General features: G+C 39.3%; 1 protein-coding gene across 4 annotated transcripts in view; it reads left to right on the forward strand.

The window, feature by feature from the left end:
* Positions 1 to 20049, forward strand: part of ccbe1 (collagen and calcium binding EGF domains 1) — an 83114-nt gene extending 63065 nt beyond the window's left edge. For all 4 annotated transcript variants that reach the window (XM_057818111.1, XM_057818112.1, XM_057818110.1 and 1 more), the window contains 6 exons: positions 781 to 893; positions 5728 to 5824; positions 7396 to 7535; positions 12008 to 12043; positions 16206 to 16241; positions 19637 to 20049. In XM_057818111.1, coding sequence (XP_057674094.1) covers positions 781 to 893; positions 5728 to 5824; positions 7396 to 7535; positions 12008 to 12043; positions 16206 to 16241; positions 19637 to 19891 — 677 coding nt within the window. In that variant the 3' untranslated portion in view covers positions 19892 to 20049. The remainder of the gene's footprint in view (positions 1 to 780; positions 894 to 5727; positions 5825 to 7395; positions 7536 to 12007; positions 12044 to 16205; positions 16242 to 19636) is intronic.
* Positions 20050 to 21232: the final 1183 nt, after the last annotated feature.

Raw genomic sequence — 21232 nt, forward strand, 5'->3', positions numbered from 1 at the left:
CACAGAGTGTTTGTTGTGACGCTGTAGCAAACGCGATGCTAGGCTAGGTGGCTCCAACATTTCCTGACTTTAGCCGACAGCCTACGATTTACACCTAGATATCGCATGCAAATAGAACAACATGCGAAATGACAGACTCGGTAGCGTTAGTAAACAGCCGCCATTTTAGAGCAATAAACTTCTCAGAAAAGCTCTGTTGTAGTGAACCTTCCTAGCGAACCTAAGTAACTTTTTATCCAAAATTCTCCTAAATCGGTAAAATCTTGACTTGAGTCTATCTTTAAAGGATGAAACGGTTTTAAAATGTTCACATGTCGAAAGTAGACAAAAGGGAACTAATGCAAAAACGGGAGCAATTTTATCAACTGTAACGGTTGATACACAACATTAAATGATTTCCAAACATAGCAAAGGTTTCTATGTTGTTGTTTTTTTTTTTTTGAAAAATGAAAAAAGAAAAAAAAAAAACATGAAAGGTAACATCAGTTACTTTGCCAAGTAACTTTTTTACTACTGTGTATTTCAGTAGTCAGTCACTACACTAGCCAAAGAGATAAGAGGCATTTTAACAGTCAAAAATGTTTACATTTTAAGTGTTTATTTCATTTTCTTAAAAGCAAAATAAAGGCAGTTTAAAAAAAAAAAAAAAAAAAAGCAAACCGAAACCGAACCGAAACCATGATCCCAAAACCGAGGTTCAAACCGAACCTTGGGCTAACTGAACCGTTGCACCCCTAACATAAACCTAGCTTCAAATCTAACTTTGATGTATTTTAACAGTGCTGCAAAACGTCTTGGAGAAATCTGACAATGTGATGAACACGGGGACCTGCTCGGCCACGTGTGACGACTTTCAGCAGATTAAAGCTACTGTGTTGCAACTGAAACAGAAGGTGAGTGCGGATTTTAAACATGCTAAACAATAAACAGCGATTCACTGTATGTTACACTTGCTAGATTACATTCAATGTACAGTGGTTGGACAAAATAATGGAAACACCTTCAAAAATCAACTAAAACTAATATAGCATGATATAGATCCACCTTTTGCAGCAATTACAGCCTCAAATTTCCAATGTATTTATTCATACAACTTGTGAATTGTTTCCAAAGGAATTTTAAGCCATTTTTCAGTTAGAAATCCCTCTTTTAGAGACGATGGCGGTGGAAATGATGTCTTAATTGAACCTCTAAAACTGACCATAAATGCACAATAATGTTAAAGTGCATGTGACACAACAAAGCATGTTCATTTCATATTACACGCGGTATTTTATGCTCCTGAATGAAATGGACCGCTTGGATGCTTGGATGGACACTATGGTTGCCGACCGATGAAGGTGTGAGCGCCCGTGCTCGAGAAGCCACCCGCTCTCGTCTCCGGTTCTCTATTATGTCGAGAGTTCTACCCACCTCGGCCCTCTTTGGATGGCCGCCTAGAGAGCGCTACACTCGGCTTGGCTCGGGCAGCCACATGCTCCGACGTTGGCCGGGTTGTCCACTGAGAATGCGCCATTTTCGGCGTTCATTCCCCTGCTGCCTCCCTGGCGACGAGCAGCCACGTCACAGGGCAATGTCGGTGGGCGTCCGGCAGGACTGCCTGCCGGGGCCGCAGCAGGGGAACGATGTGCTGAAACTTGCTCACCGCTGTGTGTGACATGAGTCAGGATAGTTTTGTGTGATTTTTCGTGTAAGCATGTAGCCTAGCTCTCTTTTGTTTACGCTCTTTCCTCTGTCAACGAGTCCAGAGGGAAATGACAAGAGCCGGACTAAATCCGTGGCATAAAATACCGTTCGGGAGATTTAAGAAGTCGGCAGTTTTGACTATTATGCAGTAATTTAGCCCTGTCGTACTGAATAAATGCATTTTTAATATTCTGTATTCCATTTAGCACAATATTTGTTATTTGTCATGACCATTCAATATATTCAGTAATCGGGGAAAAAAATACTTAGAGACAAAGAATATCCTGTAAAAATATTGGAGTAGAGAGATAAAAACAATGATGACATTTTGTTTTGCAAATGCAGTCTGCTTTAGTCATCATCTTCATGTTTGTTGTCTCTGTCGCAATTTTCTCTTTCTGAATCTTCCTCCTCCTCCAAACACGTCTCAAACATATATGGCCGTATGTCCAATACTTCCTCTGGATGGACAATATTGTTCGTAAAATCCACACTAGAACCAGAATCGCTGAAAAATGCTTCCTCCTCCATGGGGCTCAATGCTAAATCCGCTGAAATTGTTCATTCTCTGACGTCATCACCAAGATGGAGGTGCCAGAGCGCTATAATGACAGGAGGAGATAAACGGAAGATTTAAAGACGCATTTCTCGTCATCTGCGCTTTGCCAAATTGTTATATGTAGTCGAATAGTTTCAAAATATGATTTTAATTCCAATTATAATGCTATTTAAGAATTTTTTTTTGTCTGCAAATTGCATGTGAATTAGAGCTGTCCCGACTAGTCGATGTTGTCGACGTCATCGATGACGTAAATGCGTCGACGGGCAAAACATACCATCGACGGGTAATGACGGGTTAAAAAAAAATTTACATGCGGATAAAGTTTAGAATGGCGGGCTCTCGCGATACAAGCGGTTGTTACTTGCACCCCCAAGGGGGCCGCTGTTATTTCAATGTGACCGGCGTTGTAAGATTGAGCAAAGAGGAAGAAAGTGGGTGAGCAAGCGAGAGAGAGGGAGCGAAATCGGTGAGTTGGAAAACTGCGCGGGTAGCGCCGAGTTGAGTGGCTGCGTCCCCCACGTTTTTATTTTGGTCAATAAAAGTATCCGTAAAGAGCCATCCGACGCCTCTCGGTGTTTTTATGCACGCCGCCGCCTTCCTGGGGAGGAAATCTGACGAACCCGGACGAACCGACGACAACGAGCCAATTGAATCGCCGGTTCACTATGGCGAGGAGTTGAAAACACTGCCTATTACCAAAAAGGGCTGAATTGGTAACACGTGAAAGTGGCATAAAGCCAAAAAAGCGGACCAGAATAGCCAGAGCCTGGAATTATTTCAAGGAAAATATGGAGGGTGCCACTTTGTGTGCTCTTTGCTAAGATGAGCTCGCATACCACGGTAGCACGTCGGCTATGAACGAACACTTGAAGCGCCGTCACCCAAGTGTAATTTTCGAAGACAAGAAACAACAAGTTAGCGGATTGTAAGTCCATACAACTTTCTAACGATTTTTTTTAATGGAAGTTGCCTTTATGTGCATCGTATCAACGTGCATTTCTATTTAATAAAATATTTAATACATATATATAATCTAATTATACAATATTTTTTTCAAATATTATAAAGTATTACATATAGTAGTATACTATAAAATCAATACTATATATTTTAATTTTTGTTACTGTGGGTACGTGTGCCTTTCATTAAAAATAATTGTGGTAATATTTCAGTGTGCCCTCTACTTGATCTATTTTCAGGTTAAAAAAACAGAAGTTGAACAGTTTTTCCCATCCCCTAAAAATGCGGAACGCACACCAGAAAAAGCATCTGAACTCACACAAACTATACTGAAAATGGTTGTCTGGGACATTGCAATTCATTTTAACATTTAGAACAATATAGACAATGACATACCACAAAAAGAGTAAGAATTGTTTTGACTCCTGTTAAAGAGGTGAAGTCACAGTGTTTCTGTTTACATTTTTTGCTCTAGTTAATGCCAGCAGCATTTGACCTCATTGTTTGTGATTTTTTATTGGTATTTATGTTATTTATTTATACGTCAATAAAGAATTTAGGTGTTCCAAAATGTTTTTTGTGAATTAATAAGCTTAAACAAAAAATCATTATTAAACTAGTAAAAAAAATATATATATATATATATATATATAAAAAATATTAGATTAGTCGACTAATCGTAAAAATAGTCGGCTGACTAATCGGGAGGAAATTAGTCGTTTGGGACAGCCCTAATGTGAATGTTCCTCATGCCCTTCTTTAATAATTATGTTCAATGATTATGATGCCAATATTTTCGGTGTTTCCATTATTTTGTCCAGCCCCTGTATGTCTTCAGTGTGGAGATCTGCAGAAATACTCTACTTCCAGCTTTATTATTCCTCTCAGTCATACCTGGCAGCAGGAGTTTCACATTAAGAGCTCCCTGGAGGAACATTACACTTCTTTATTTCCTCTTTTATTTAAAAAAATAAAGCAAAACGCCTGGATACATTTCACTTCACTTGACGTCTTTCTCCAAGTGCGAATTGGACAGTAAAAAAAGTCAATAGCGGGCTCTCGTGTCCCTCTAGGAATCCATCTGCCATTGGTGCTAATCTGGGTCATGTGATCAATTGCTTTCAGTCATGTGGTTCACCAATTCCATACATACTTGGCAAGATACTAAGCACACTAGATAAGCTAATTTTGCTCTTTATGAGGGATTTTGCTTGCGAGGGGTTGATTTGACATGCATCATCTTATATGGTCGTCAGTGAAATATACCGGTACTATATGTGAGAAAATAGTGGGATACCGATACTTATCATAACTCTAGGTATTTTTTTTTAACAATGAAGAAAATTCCTTGCTGTGTGCCGGATGACTTTGAGTGATATGCTTTTAAAAAAAAAAAAAAAGATTTCAAACTAGGAATTATATTTGCGATTGTTCGATTTGATCTCGCAACTTGAGATTTTGGCAGCAGCTTGACCAAAGCTTAGTCCTTACTAAAGATGTCCCGATCGATCGGGTCCGATCACGTCATTTTCAAAGTATCGGAATCAGCAAAAAAATATCGGACATGCCTTTTTTTAATATATATATTATTTTTACTTAAATCATTTTCTAACTGTATTTAACGTTACAGACAAAATGTCTTACACTCATCCAGAGTAGTTTTGGCTTAAAAGTAGGGCTATCAAATTTATTGCGTGAACGACGGTAATGAATTTTTAAAATTATTTAACAAGTTAAATAATTAACGCATGCGCTGCACGACCCACTCACGCGTTGTCACGTTCAATCTATAAAGACGCCCTTTTACCTATAGATAGCGCTAAAAGGCAGCGTATGATGAGTAGAGAGAATTTTGACAGCCTTTGGAACCATTTTTTATGTGACTAAAGCCTTACAATACCTCTCTCAGCAATTAAAAATAACGTGGGAGGCAATGTGGGGAAGACAGGCAGTAGTTGATCATTTTCTTAACACCCTATGTTATTTCCCAACGCAGAGAAGATATATCAATTGGTGCCCCTACGCACAGTCATGGTTGCACTTCCCATCATGCATTTGGGCAGAAGTTAAATGGCTGCAGTATCATTTACTGAAAGCTCAACAAATACACTAGATGGCAATATTTAGTCACAATATACAAAGTCACATTTATCCTTTAAGAATTACAAGTCTTACTATCCGTGGATCCCTCTCGCATAAAGAATGTTAATAATGTAAATGCCATCTTGAGGATTTATTGTCATAATAAACAAAGACAGTACTTATGTACTGTATGTTGAATGTAAATATTCATCTGAGTTTTATTCATTTTTTTCGTAATGCATTGCCAAAATGTATATGATCGGGAAAAATTATCGGGAATGATTGGAATTGAATTGGGAGCCAAAAAAAGCAATCGGATCGGGAAATATCGGGATCGGCAGATACTCAAACTAAAACGATCGGGATCGGATCGGGAGCAAAAAAACATGATCGGAACAACCCTAATAAAAAAGATAACTTTTTCTTTGTTTTCCAAGATGCTGTCAAGCAATACTGATGTTCCACAACAATGGACCAACGACAAGATCCCAGCTGCCTTTTTGACAGGGCCCCCCGGCCTGCCTGGTCCACAAGGTAAACATGCATCTTATTTGGCCCAGTTTAGTTACGATACAGCAGTGCTACCATCTGGTGTTAAATGAAATAGCTACTATTTTGTCGATATACTGGCCAAAAATGATATCTTTACGACGATTACAACAGACGTTATGGCCCACAGAAATCAAGGGGAGGCGGGCGTCCCCGATGTACCGAACGAAGTGTATAGACCCTACTCACGTGACGTCACAGCCACACCCCCGTATACTCGTCATGTTAATGCATTAGCGCTTCGTAAATTCCTCCTATTATGGTGTGTTTTTCTGCTCGTTATCATTAATAATCAAAATGGTGAAGTCGTGTGTGGCGGTCGGTTGCAATAACAGAGACGATAGACGGAGAGACTTGAAGTTCTACCGTATTCCGAGAGACCCGGAGAGGAGAGCGAGATGGACTGCTGCAATTCGACGAGAAAACTGGGCTCCAAACGATTACCACGGATTATGTAGTAGTCATTTTATATCTGGTAAGATGCATTTAATATATATTTAGAGGGTTTTGGGCTGACAACCACAATTAAGATCATTGCGAGGCTAATAGCCGACAACATACAGTTTCAAATTCAAGATGCTTATTTCTTCCACCATCATTACATTTTGAATAATATTTAGCTGGTACCAAGTGAAAGAAGCTGGCCTCGTCTACGGATCATCAGTTAAACAGGTGTGTGCAAACCTTTTGCAAAGGGGGGCAGATTTGGTGTGGTAAAAATGCGGGGGGGCTATCTTGGCTGATTTACATAGAACAATATATTTAAAGGAATGTTAGCAAGCCCTTCTGTGTGTCACATTTGCTTTATTATTTTTTTTAATTCATAATTTCAACAGTCTCGTCTTTGTGGCGTTCTCTTTTGACACTCGGGCTCTTGCGAAATACTGCTGCTGTGAAATTAAACTAGCTTCAAGTTGCTATAATTTCTCGCTGCGTATCTTGCCTGTAATGTTGTCGTACATGTCAGCGTGTCTTGTTCGGTAATATCATTATCACGTCACATTGAACTCTTTGAAAACGACGACTTTCTCTTTGCAAATGAGGCAGACACAGTTGTTGCATGTTTTATTGAAGAAATAGTCCAATATCCACCTATCCTTGAAGCATCGGCCATCGCAGTCAACTTTTTGATTGTTGCCATGTTAGAAATCACACAGGGTAATTAATGTTGCTTAGAGTGCTGCTCTTAATGTTTTTCAAAGTTTTGTGAGAATAGGCAGAGTTTCTGTGGAAAAGATAGTTGTAGATATCAGGGTAGCAGATGTCAGGCAGAGAGGGCGAAGACAGCGGGTCGAAAAATATGGATCTGGCGAATGGATAGACTGAAGCTTTTCCACATAACACCTTTTATGCAAAGCATCCAATGAGTTTACAGTGTCTGAAAGCACCGGGGCTTCCATGAATTGCGCTATAAATTGCACGACAAATTGAAACCATTGAGAATACAGATAAACAAAGATGGACAATATGGCGGCCGGATACAGCGACACGTCATTCTGTGACGTTGGTAAATAGGGTCTATAGGGTTAATTGATGTTTTTAATTATTTCTTTTAGGAGATCCAGGACAAAAAGGACAGCCAGGGCTTGTAGGACTGACAGGGCCCCCAGGTAGTCCTGGACCAAGAGGCCTGATGGGACCCATTGGTCCCACGCCAGACTTGTCTCACATCAAACGAGGCCCCCGTGGACCTGTGGTCAGTTAATATTTTCCATCTTTTCAATTTATTCTTGTGAAAGTATCACATTATTCCTAAACTTGAAAACTTATCGATAAACCGATCCCACTGGATATCCAGTTTTACAGGTGAGACATACAGCTGTATCGATAGTAAAGTTACCATTCGACAGTAAGTAGCCATTAAATATTCAATGAACCGATAGTAGAGATAGAATTCGGCTATCGCGACCACAAGAATCGGCTTCTAATGCCTAGTTCAATGCTTTGCTTAATGGGATGATAATTTAGCTTTTACTTCACATGCTGCGCTTGTGTCATTCACCACACAGCGCACTTAGATTGAGACCACACACGATATAATATGGGCAAGCACAACTCCCGGTCGTGGTTGCCTCAACTTCCCATGCATTTTGGCAGAACCTCTACTAGTCGCCGTCGTTACCCGATCGTCAGGGGCGTGTCATAACAACGCGAGAGCTAACAAAATTAAGGGAAAAGATACCGTCATCGCACACACCATATAATTGTTTGCATTAGTCTAACACATTCATCTCACTGTTTAAGCAAACTCCACTACATGCCCTTTTGACACAGTAAAGGGAATCACCTTATCCGGGCTAATGAGGGGGAGATGAGAAAGAATGGTACAGGTTCTCGTAGGCACCGTCTAACTGTTTGCATTACTCTAACACACGTAATATAATTTATCAGGAAATAGTCTCACGTTCATATTTACGGTAGGACTGCACTACTAATATAAAATAAATAGCACACCATAGTTTATTTAGAAGAAATAGAAGAGATACACAATGCCGTCTTATCACCGAACAAGATTGACGTACCAACTCTTGCAATCAGCTCTCCCAGCAAACTCCAAGGACAAAGCGCTTTGTCCTAAAACAAGTACAAGCCAGCCCGGACAACAAAGTTGATAGCGGGCATCCCATCCGCGCACGAACCTAAGCCGCCCAAAACCAGCCACAGAGGGGAAGACCCAAAAGCAACGCCCAGACACACCTTCGGACACACCTTCAGCACGGCCTGCTTCAGCACGGACTTTAAAAAGACTGGACACTGAGATAACACAGATTTTTGCTGCTCGGAAACATGTAGCCTTGTTTTGGATCCAGAATTGTCCCTCCGGCGTCTGTTTTTGCCTTGTTTTTTACCATTGTCGACGAATTAAATTGTCAACCTGTTTTCGGTGAGTGTTCCTCAAACTTTTGAAACATGGAGTCAGTGCAAAGGGTTAAAAATAAGAAGAGAACGCGTGAAGTTCTGCCTTCCCGGTTGGTGCGCGCGGAGGCAGCATCGGCAGAGCGGTACTTTGTTCGGCCGTCGCTGTTCCCGTGCGCCTTGGCCAGGGGGGCGACTTTCAACAAAAACCACTGTAACGCACGCTGCCCAACGACAGCCCCGAACATCACTGCTCTTGAGGAGATCTGCATGGAGGAATGGGCCAAAATACCAGCAACAGTGTGTGAAAAGCTTGTGAAGAGTTACAGAAAATGTTTGGCCTCCGTTATTGCCAACAAAGGGTACATAACAAAGTATTGAGATGAACTTTTGGTATTGACCAGATACTTATTTTCCACCATGATTTGCAATTAAATTCTTTAAAAATCAAGCAATGTGATTTTCTGTTTTTTTTCCCCACATTCTGTCTCTCATGGTTGAGGTTTACCCATGTTGACAATTACAGGCCTCTCTAATATTTTCAAGTGGGAGAACTTGCACAATTAGTGGTTGACTAAATACTTATTTGCCCCACTGTATATCAAACTAAAGGGAGGGGTCAGTTGAACTCTTGATGAGCTAACAAAATAATAATTTGCGATAACTGCTAAACCGTGGTAGCGCAAACAAAAAAATTTCCACCCACAAACATAGCACAATCGAACAGCACCACTTCGGGTCCATTTTGCAGTAAATTTGGGGCTGCGAGTGACGTCATCATTCGAAATGAATATCTCAATATCTCTAAAATGATATCAGCACAAACTAGCACATACAGTGGGGAGAACAAGTATTTGATACACTGCCGATTTTGCTGGTTTTCCCACTTGCAAAGCATGTAGAGGTCTGTCATTTGTATCATAAGTTCTCTTCAACTGTGAGGGAATCTAATACAAAAAAACAGAAAATTTTTAAATAATACATTTTCTATTGGGTTCAGACCTGGTGACTGGCTAGGCCACTCCAGGACCTTAAGATGCTTATTACGGAGCCACTCTTTAGTTGCCTTGGCTGTGTGCTTTGGGTCGTTGTCATGCTGGAAGACCCAGCCACGACCCATCCTCAGGGTTCTCACTGAAGGAAGGAGGTTGTCAGCCAAGATCTGGCGATACATAGCCCCATCCATCCTCCCCTCAATATGGTGCAATCGTCATGTACCCTTGGCAGAGAAGCAGCCCCAAAAAATGATGTTTCCTTCTCCATGTTTCACGGTTGGAATGCTGTTCTTGGGGTTGTACTCATCCTTCTTTTTCCTCCAAACACAACGAGCCGAGTTTAGACCAAAAAGTTCAATTTTGGTCTCATCCGACCACATGACCTTCTGCCATTGCTCCTCTGGATCATCCAGATGGTCAGTGGCAAACTTCAGACGTGTCTGGACAGGCACTGGCTTCAGCAGCGGAACCTTGCGTGCGCTGTAGGATTTTAATCCATGCGTAATGTGTTTCTGATGGTTTTCTTCGAGACTGTGGTTCCAGCTCTCTTCAGGTCATTGACCAGGTCCTGCCGTGTAGTTCTGGGCTGATCCCTCACCTTCCTCATGATCAGTGATGCCCTACGAGGTGAGATCTTGCATGGAGCCCTAGAACGAGGCAGATTGACCGTCAACTTGAACTTCTTCCATTTTCTAATAATCGCTCCAACAGTTGTTACCTTCTCACCAAACTGCTTGCTTATTTTCCTGTAGCCCATCCCAGCCGTGTGTAGGTCTTTTATTTTATCCCTGATGTCCTTACACAGCTCTTTGGGCTTGGCCATTGTGGAGAGGTTGGAGTTTGTTTGTTTGTTTGTTTGTTTGTTTGTTTGTTTGTTTGTTTGTTTGTTTGAGCATGTGAACAGGTGTCTTTTATACAGGTAACAAGTTCAAACAGGTGCAGTTACTTCCGGTAATGAGTGGAGAACAGGAGGGGTTCTTAAAAAAGAACTGAGAGCCGAAATATTTACTAGTTGGTAATGTATCAAATACGTATTTCATGCAGTTAAATACAAATTTATTATTTAAAAATTATACAATGTGATTTTCTGGATTTTTGTATTACATTCCGTCCCTCACAGTTGAAGAGAACTTATGATACAAATTACAGACCTCTACATGGCTTGCAGGTGGGAAAACCAGCAAAATCGGCAGTGTATCAAATATTTGTTCTCCCCACTGTATGATTGACATAATGTTTTATATAAATTTGCATTTGATGGGGGGAAGAGGTTTCCATATCTCCTTTGGAATGCGTTCCTCGTAAAGTAGCCCCATGCTGGGACAGAAGTCCTTTGCGGTTGTAGCATCATAAACCAAAAACTCAGAAAGCACCGATGTTCTTAGCTAAATAAAACATATGGGTCAAGCCAGCAGAAGTGAAAACGGCCCAGCATGACGCCAAATATAAAATGAGAGAGAAGTAAATGAGCTGTTGTAAACAGTTGCAGATGAAGGCACACAGATTTTTCTGCTTTTTATACCCACTGTAGGGTTGTTTGTTTTTTTGCTTCTCATTTTTTTTCCTCCAGCATCATTCCACTTCATTTGTCACTAATAAATGGTCAACTTTCAATGACTCATTTTTAGTGTGAGATCACATGCGCACCTGCGGAGTTGATTTATGATTATTAATGGAATCATTTAAAATTAGACTAAGATGCCGAAACGTTCACCTTTTGAGGTAAGACTGAAAGGTTAATCCATTGACGAGCGGTTTTCTTTGGCTCGTCCGCGTTCTTTGCCCGCGAGCGTCGTCTTTCATGCTGATTAGCGCAACCGGGACGTGGACCAAGAATGTGTAGGACGCGGTCATTGCATCGTTGATGAATGACACTATCAAAATTTGCAATCAGACAAGCCGGCGGCGTTAACTGGGCCAAAAAGTTTGCAAAGCCCTTGGGTGAGCATTCTGAGGTGTTTAAAGGACCCATGTGTGAGATTAGTGGCCAGAAATGGTATTGCAGCCAGGGTCAGTAGGGTTGCCAAATCCTTGGTAGAGCCTGCCAGCACGATAACCGTCACCCAGCATTTGTTAATTCGCTGATATACCTCCAAAATTAAATTGATGGACGTCTGCAAGAGACATTAAAAAAATAATCATAATAATAATTAATTTTTGTTGAATACTAGTTTAGAATGCTGATGCTACTCCACACATTTAAAAATATGTAAGAATGTAAGTCATAAAAATGTATTAATGTAGCGTCAAATCTTTTGTAAACAGAATTAAATCGCACGAGCTTGAACAAATATGAGCTGTTGTCTTTATTCAACAGGGGCCTCCAGGAGCGCCGGGAAAAGACGGACATAAGGTGAGCTTACGTTTGGAGTTCAACCGCGGTTAACGTTACCACAGAGGTCCACTGTTGGCTATATGGTGATGATTGTTTACAGTTGAAGTTGCTAAATCGGATTTGAACCGTGCGCCTGATGCTTAATGACGTATGCGATCCGCCTTTAGGGCAAACACGTTTCTTGCCCCGTGAAAAGCAAAATAAAGCCACACGGGGTTAGCAGTTCCAAGTGTTCAAGACGCCATTAACATTTTCCTGATTGGTGTCAGGACGACTCAGCAGACGTCGAGAATATTTCAGTATTTGTTTTTTGTTTTTTTCCCCCAGGAAGGGTTAGTCAAGCAACTGGAATGGGTTGCGTCCATTTCCAAACTTCATAACAATGATGTTTTCTGTTTCATTTTTTAGTTTTCCCAGAAAATAAATGAAAGCTGGTCTACTTACACATGCACACACTTTTATCGCTATAACAAAACATTTTTTTACAATAAGAAATTACCAGATTGCACATTTTTTCCCCATAAAATAACACCAATGACCTGGGAAAATATATTTTTTTCTCATAAATTTACAATTGCAGTTGTCTGATTATGACTTTTTAACCGATAAACTATATCCCGATATTGTTGTACTGCAAAGTCCAATACCAATATGAAGCCGATACGATACATGTGGTCGTGGACTTAACGTACCGTGGTACCTCTACTTAAGACTAAGGGCTGCAGCTATCGACTATTTTGGTAGTTTATTAATCTATCAACTAGTTAGTTCAAATAATTAAGTAATCTCATTAGGAACATTTATTGTGTTGCAGAATAAAAAAGGCTTGCTAAGATTGCACTTTGAAAATAGCATAAAATGCGAATACAAAGTAAAATTCTCGAGTGTTTATTCAAACTGCAGAATTGCACTGTCATTGAAAAATGAATTAAAATACATGAGCTTCGCCACAAACGGTATTAAAAAAAATAAAGATGGTCGAAGTACAACAAAAGAACGATTGACTAACTTGCGTAGCAAAAGCCCGCTAGCTTAAATGCTATAAAAAGGTTTTACAATGCTCTTAACAAATTGTTCAAACACATATTCCCAAAAGAAACAGCTAAATATACCTATAAACCAAATTACGAATGCATAAAAAACATTGGCTCAAAGAAAAACAAACCTTATGTTGGTCTTGACAGAGAGCAGCTGGATTCAGCCATGTTAAATGAGTAATGTCATATTCACTGTTGCCACTAGAGGGCAATGTATCCACCAAATCAATAAAAGTAAATAGAAACACTTTCAAAACAACCCGTTACAATGCCAATGTAATTAAATGAATACTCGAAGCTGCAAAATTTCTGATTCAAAGCTTTTTTCTAATTGATTTACTTGGGTTAATCAATTAATCATTGCCTCACTACCTATGACATTAATTGGTTCTGGAAAATTGTGTAAATAGAGACACTTTTTACATATAAATGCTCTATAAATTATCAATATAAATTCCATTACTAAGCATGATGGGAAATATTATGAACAATAGGGCAGCAGGTTCTCACGGCGCAACATTTAAAAGCAGGAAGTACATACGCAACTTTTACAGTATTTTATGTTATTTTTGCCTCTCGTAACTTGAAATTTCTTTCTTAACAAGAGGCAATATTTTCCCGTGTAAACGTGTCCTTACCTGAAAATAACATTTGTAGAGCCGTTCGTAAGTAAAGGTACTACTGAATTATGGTTACGTTAATTTTTGCACTATAAGGCACACCTGACTATAAGCCGCCACCCACAAAATTTGGCACAAAAACGGCATTTGTTCATAGATAAGCCGCACTGGACGGTAAGCTGCAGCTGTCCTCACTGCACTATGGGATAGTTAGACCGAAAGAAATTAACCTGTAACACTTTATTTGATAGTGGCATTATACGACCATACCATCATAAGACCAAATGAACTATCATGAAGCTTTAAACCAATTGGCTACAAAGCTTCATTTGGCCATCACTGCTCCCATGGGGGAGACAGTCAACCTCTGCTGCCACCTGCTGTCAACATTGTTGTTGTCCAACATGCCTGCTAGCATGCATCACAGTGCTACAGATGCAAATAACGATCAAAATTTGTGTTCTGTGCTAATTATTTCTTCAGTTACTGTTCCAGTCGTTTCATTATTTGCTAGTTATGGTATTTAGTAACACTTTATTTGACAGTGACGCCGTTACACTGTCATTAGACAATCATAATTATGACATGACACTGTCGGCGGGCATTAATCAATTCTTATAACAAATGTCATTCAGTGTTTTCCGGCAAATTATCTCACTTTTGAAAGGATGTATAAGATCCAAGCTGGACATAAAATGAGTTAGCGACATAATTTGCCAGATGATCATACACATTCAGTAATGTCCATGATAGTGTCATGTCATAATTATGAAGGTTTTATGACAGTCATGTCTTATGACGCTGCTGTCAAATAGTTACCTGTTACCCCAAATAAATCAACAAATAAGCTGCACTGGACTATAAGCCGCAGGATTCAAAATGAAGGAAAAAATTAGCGGCTAATAGTCCGAAAATTACAGTAATTATATTGCGATGCCCCCACTAGATTTTTTAATAATGATAATGCTTACATAACAAAGCCCATGCAACTTAGTTTGGAGACATCTAATGGTCAATAAGCATAACTGATATGCTGAGCTGTGACCAGCCCTTGTACAAAGGCAGAAAGCTTCTACATTCACTTTGAAGGCAACATGCATATTGGTCCAAAATCCATTAACAAAAAGCAATGTCGATATTATCCAATATCATTTCAAAATGCTTTTATGCTTTTAGTTTTGCCCAAATTCAATCCTGTAACATTATGACTTTGTTTTCTGTAAATTTTTCATTAAATCATTCATTCATTCATTCATTTTCCATGCCGCTTTTCCTCACGAGGGTCGCACCCATTTTTATTTAATTTGCTCTGTTATCTTGCTTTCTATACAATTCTTCAAGTCTCTTTTTTTTGGCCTTTTTCCTCGTAATACAGCGACTGTTATTGTAACATTACAATTTTTTGGCAATAAAACCACTGATCATTTCCTTTTAAATTATAACAACACTTTTTATTGTTTTAATGTTACATTATTTCCCATGTGTTTGTCATGTGGCCCAAAAAAATGTTTTTCTCTCATTATGCAATGACAGGTATGACATATGACACATACAAACTACATTCTCAATTAAGAAGTTATTATCATTGCTATCTTAACTAAAATTATATAACATGTAATACAAGAAGAAATTGATAATAACAAAAAATATGAATACTCTCATATCATAGGAATTCAGCATATTCATAGTAGTACTTCAGATCTTAACATAGGCCAAAATTGTATTTCTTTCCAAGATTTTTTTGTATATGGAACACAAGTCACAGCTTTACAAACACTGTAAGTCATCCTTTTTATATTTAACTTTCAAGCTTGCCTGACCAAACTTAATGTTCTTATACAATGACATCACAGAAGGATCGTTGAATTCATAAATGTCAGATTTGCAGTCATTAATACGTACAATTTTGCGAGTGGAACTCGGTCTGTTTTATTTGGATGACATTCAAATGTGTACGTATGCAACAGTACTTGACATCTTAACATGGGACCAAAATCTATCATTTTAAATGACAAAAGATAATCATAATTCAAATTCGATGAGTCTGTAACAGAACCTTTGTGATGAATGTTGTCTCTTTATTGAATATCCACAACGTTATGACATCTTTTGGATCCGTGCCACATAGTTTAATACCGATTTGCTGGGCTTAGCGGCTCGCTTCTCTGGTCCAATTCAGGTGCCTTTACTTAACACAGAATCCTTCAATTTTCCCGCACCGGGGATGTTTGTGTGGATATATCGGAGGGTGATGCTAATCTGTCTCTCCGAGTAACAAATCCAAACCATCTGCCAAAACACTCACAGCCTCAGCGTGACCCCCCCTTCGCCCCCGCGAGCCCACCAAAGCACCTCAGCGGTCGGGCCGACAAGCGCTACCGTAGATCAACAGTAATTCCTCACAGTTCCGCTTACACTCGTTAAAGGAAAAGAAAAAAAAATGAAGACAATATTATGAATTCCACTCGTGCTCCCCTTTACTCAAATTCATCTAAACTAAATATTTGTTTCTTTACCCTCCAGGGGGAGAGAGGAGCACCCGGGCCTGTAGGACCTCCAGTAAGACAATCCTACATCAACGTCACATGCTTATGAAATCTGTTGCTAAAATCTAGTGTTGTTATTTCAAGGTAGTTAACAGACAGACACACACACACAAAAAAGGCAATTTTGAGGCGAAGAAAAAGTGGAACGTGGTTTCTTGGGCTGTTGAATGTCACCTTTCTGGACAGGGTTCCACCCGAGTTGCCCATGGTGAGAGGTACTGACTTTGTGTGGGCTTAGTCAGTGCCTGTACGTTGGGGTTTACCCAAGGGAAACCCTAGGAAGAGTAGTTTTCACTATGATGAGGATACTTATGAATCAAGGGCGTAGATTTGGTCTCAACATTGGTAGGGACGATATACAGTTGTGGTCAAAAGTTAACATACACTTGTGAAGAACATAATGTCATGGCTCTCTTGAGTTTCCAGTTATTTCTACAACTCTGATTTTTCTCCGATAGAGTGATTGGAACAGATACTTCTTTGTCACAAAAAACATTCATGAAGTTTGGTTCTTTTAATGACTTTATTATGGGTTAACAGAAAAAGTGATCAAATCTGCTGGGTCAAAAATATGCATACAGCAATACAAATTAGCAATTTCTTGTGAGTGATTATTGACTTGAACAATCATTGACTTGAACAAGTCAGGAAAGTCACTTGGGGCCATTTCAAAGCAGCTGCAGGTCCCAAGAGCAATAGTGCAAACAATTGTTTGTAAGTATAAAGTGCATGGCACTGTTTTGTCACTGCCACGATCAGGAAGAAAATGCAAGCTATCACCTGCTGCTGAGAGAAAATTGGTCAGGAGGGTGAAGATTCAACCGAGAATCACCAAAAACCAGATCTGCCAAGAATTAGAAGCTGCTGGAACACAGGTGTCAGTGTCCACAGTCAAGCGTGTTTTGCATCTCCATGGACTGAGAGGCTGCCGTGCAAGAAGGAATCCCTTGCTCCAAAAGCGGCACCTTAAGGCTCGACTGAAGTTTGCTGCTGATCACATGGACAAAGATAAGACCTTCTGGAGAAAGGTTCTGTGGTCAGACGAAACAAAAATTCAGCTGTTTGGCCACAATGCCCAGCAAAATGTTTGGAGGAGAAAAGGTGAGGCCTTTAACCCCAAGTACACCATGCCTACCATCAAGCACAGTGGTGGTAGTATTATGCTGTGGGGCTGTTTTGCTGCCAATGTAACTGGTGCTTTACAGAGAGTAAATGGGATAATGAAGAAGGAGGATTACCTTCAAATTCTTCAAGATAACCTAACGTAATCAGCCCGAAGATTGGGTCTTGGGCGCAGTTGGGTGTTCCAACAGGACAATGACCCCAAACACACATCAAAAGTGGTAATGGAATGGCTATATCAGGCTGGAATTAAGGTTTTCGAATGGCCTTCCCAAAGTCCCATTGAGAACTTGTGGACAATGCTGAAGAAACAAGTCCATGTCAGAAAGCCATCAAATTTAACTGAATTGCACCAATTCTGTCAAGAGGAGTAGTCAAAGATTCAACCAGAAGCTTGCCAGAAGCTTGTGGATGGCTACCAAAAGCACCTAATTGAAGTGAAAATGGCCAAGGAACATGTTACCAAATATTAGCGCTGCTGTATGTATATTTTTGACCCAGCAAATTTGATCACTTTTTTCTGTTTACCCATAATAAAGTCATAAAAGAACCAAACTTCATGAATGTTTTTTGTGACAAAGAAGTATCTGTTCCAATCACTCTATCGGAGAAAAATCAGACTTGTAGAAATAACTGGAAACTCAAGAGAGCCATGACATTATGTTCTTCACAAGTGTATGTAAACTTTTGACCACAACTGTAACAGCATAACCTGCATGTACACCTTTTGCTCGGGATGGGACATTAATAAGACCAAACAGATTGGGTGAACGGGGGTCAGGGCTAAATTTCTTACAAATATGAACCAAATTAATTGATATGCGAAATCAGGGTTGCTTACCAACTCTCTCAGTAAATGGGGTGTCAAAACAACTAGTGCAAACATAATACAAACAAATGGCATCCCTTCAGGTCCATTTTGCAGAAAATGGGGGGTTTCAGATATTCATTTCGAGTGATGACGTGACTCCCAGGCCACCAATTTACGGCAGAATGGAACTGAATTGATGCCATTTGTTTGCGCTACGTTTGCACTAGTTTTTGAGACACCCCTCTGTTATTGAAAGAATTGGTACGCTCCATCAGCTGTGGAGTTGGATACGGAAAAGCTGTGAGTGACATCATCATTGGAAATTAATATCTCAGTATCTTTAAAACGATAGCAGCGCAAACACAAAAATTTACAGCACAAACAAGCACGGACGTAGCATAAACGAATAGCACTATTTCAAGTCCATTTTGCAATAAATGGGGGCTAGTAGACCTCAGATTGACCTATAAAAGAATTGTAAAAATCTTAAAAGTGATAGCAGCACAAACAAAACTTTATACAGCACAAATGTAGCGCAAACAATTGACATGATTTGAATATAAATTTAAGTCTGATGGGGGGCTAACTTCACGGAGGTCATTTGTGCATAGATATTGATGTAACAGTGCAAAAATGCTGATGCAAATCCCAGATTATGCAGTACCCAGATTGAGACGGATGTCTGAGAACATATTACTTAGTGAGATGCAGGTGACTATGTCGTGGCATTAGCAGTGCAATGACAGTGACAAATAGCATTCATTGTTTGTGTGTAATTGTTCAATAAAAGACATATTTTGGGGGATATTTCATTTGATGTGAAAATAAAAGACAAGGAACCAATAGAATTACCATAAATTTAAATTGGTATATAAATATATTAGTTTATTATTATTATTATTGTTATTATTATTACTGTTTTATTATTTTACAATATACAATTACATTTTACAATATTTATGATTGTATTATTGTTATTGTTGTTGTTATTCTACAAATTTTAGTGTTTCTATTTTTATATAAAAATTACAAAAAAATAAAATGGGAATTTTAAAAAGGAATAGAATTTTTTTTTAAAGAATATTTACAATGTCCTACCATTTTTTTTTTTTTTTTTTTTTTTTTTTTTAAGGGTAATAAACATGGAAAAAAAAGAAGTGGTTAAGCGGCTCAAAAACAAAAAGATTCAGACAGTTGAGGTCAACAATATCTTTAATCCCATTATTGACTAACAAAATAGAAAACGATTCATTTGCTAATCATTTAGTCAATTGAAGGAAACCATAACTACAATGTGGCCCACAACAAAGATGAGTTTGACACCCGTATTTTAAACATTTGATACTATAATCGAATTCCATGACTCAGCGTCCTATTCATTTAGATAGTTGGAGGACTTGCATATAAAGAATGCATAAATAAATATCTTATTTTTTCTTGCTGTTCACTAATATGTCCTTACTGTTTACCTCAAGGGTCTTCCAGGTTCGTTCGACTTCCTGCTGCTACTCATGGCCGACATCCGCAACGACATCACCGAACTGCAGAACAAAGTATACGGCCGAGTGCCCCTCTACCCGGGGGAAGAGCTCCCCGCCGCGCCCGGCGGCTGGCGAGACGACCAGGAAGCAGGCTCGGGCGAGGACTACCGTGAGACGCCGGCCCCGCATTCCAAGAGGACCCGAAAGAAGAAGCCACCACGAGGAAGAACAAACCACAATGGATTCTAAATACTCAATGGAGGTGTAAATATCTTTTTATAATTTATCTATTTTCATCAACAGACTGTTTTGTATGCCTTTTGGATCACAGATATTTATTTTTGTATGATTTGTGCAAGACTATAGCTATTTTTTAACGTCTTTCCCAGCACATTAAAATGAAACAACTTTACCATAATTCATTTCTTTATCATTATTATTCGCAATAACATTCTTTGTCCTTTGTTTATTTTGTAGTCACTAAAGATTAATGACATTTTTATTTAATTTTATTTTTTTTTACTTTAACCATAGACAGTTGACGGGACACCGGGCCCGGGGCCGATCCGTAGGGGGCGTATTTTTGTCATCGTCTTTCTTTCGGGCAAAATTCCACACTCTGAAACTGTCAGTGATTTTGATGATGATGACAATGACAATAAATTCATTCATTCATTTTCAAAAACTTAAAATTCAAATATTTTCAAAACCAAAGCCGCTAGCGACCTAAATCCAAAACAAGCACCTCCCTTAGGCATATAATGTATGAGTCTCCATGAGCAGCGACATCAAAAAATTCAAAGTTGTTCCCTAATAAAATCACGACTAATTATTTTTTTATACAATATAACAAAACTTAAAGTGGCGATAAAATTCTCAAATTTTACGCCAGATGTACAAAAATCACTAAATGCAGAGATAATCACTTACACTCACCGGCCACTTTATTAGGTACACCATGCTAGTAACGGGTTGGACCCCTTTTTGCCTTCAGAACTGCCTCAATTCATCGTGGCATAGATTCAACAAGGTGCTGGAAGCATTCCTCAGAGAGTTTGGTCCATATTGACATGATGGCATCACACAGTTGGTGCAGATTTGTCGGCTGCACATCCATGATGCGAATCTCCCGTTCCACCACATCCCAAAGATGCTCTATTGGATTGAGATCTGGTGACTGTGGAGGCTTTTTGATTACAGTGAACTCATTGTCATGTTCAAGAAACCAGTGATTTGTGTGAGGTGTTTTATTGTTAAAATGTGTGTCTTTTTGAACAAAAGTGTACATCTGTGCTCCAGCTTTACATATTTTGGAAAGTGAAGGAAGGAAAAAGCTTCAAAAACCACAATTGCGTTGTTTGCTGTCTGTCAAGCTGAACAACTTTACGTTTAGTGAGGACAGAACACGTCAAGTTTATAAAGTTAAAAATAAGATACTGTGTGGTACAATAAAAGTACTGTTTAAGCTAGGGATGTCCCGATCCAGGTTTTTGCACTTCCGATCCGATACCGATATTGTTTTGCACTTCCGATCCGATACCTATGATCCGATACCTATACTGGCCGACACCGATACCGGCCTATCTGAGC

The sequence above is a fragment of the Corythoichthys intestinalis genome, chromosome 17 (assembly GCF_030265065.1).
Source record: "Corythoichthys intestinalis isolate RoL2023-P3 chromosome 17, ASM3026506v1, whole genome shotgun sequence".
NCBI lineage: Eukaryota > Metazoa > Chordata > Actinopteri > Syngnathiformes > Syngnathidae > Corythoichthys > Corythoichthys intestinalis.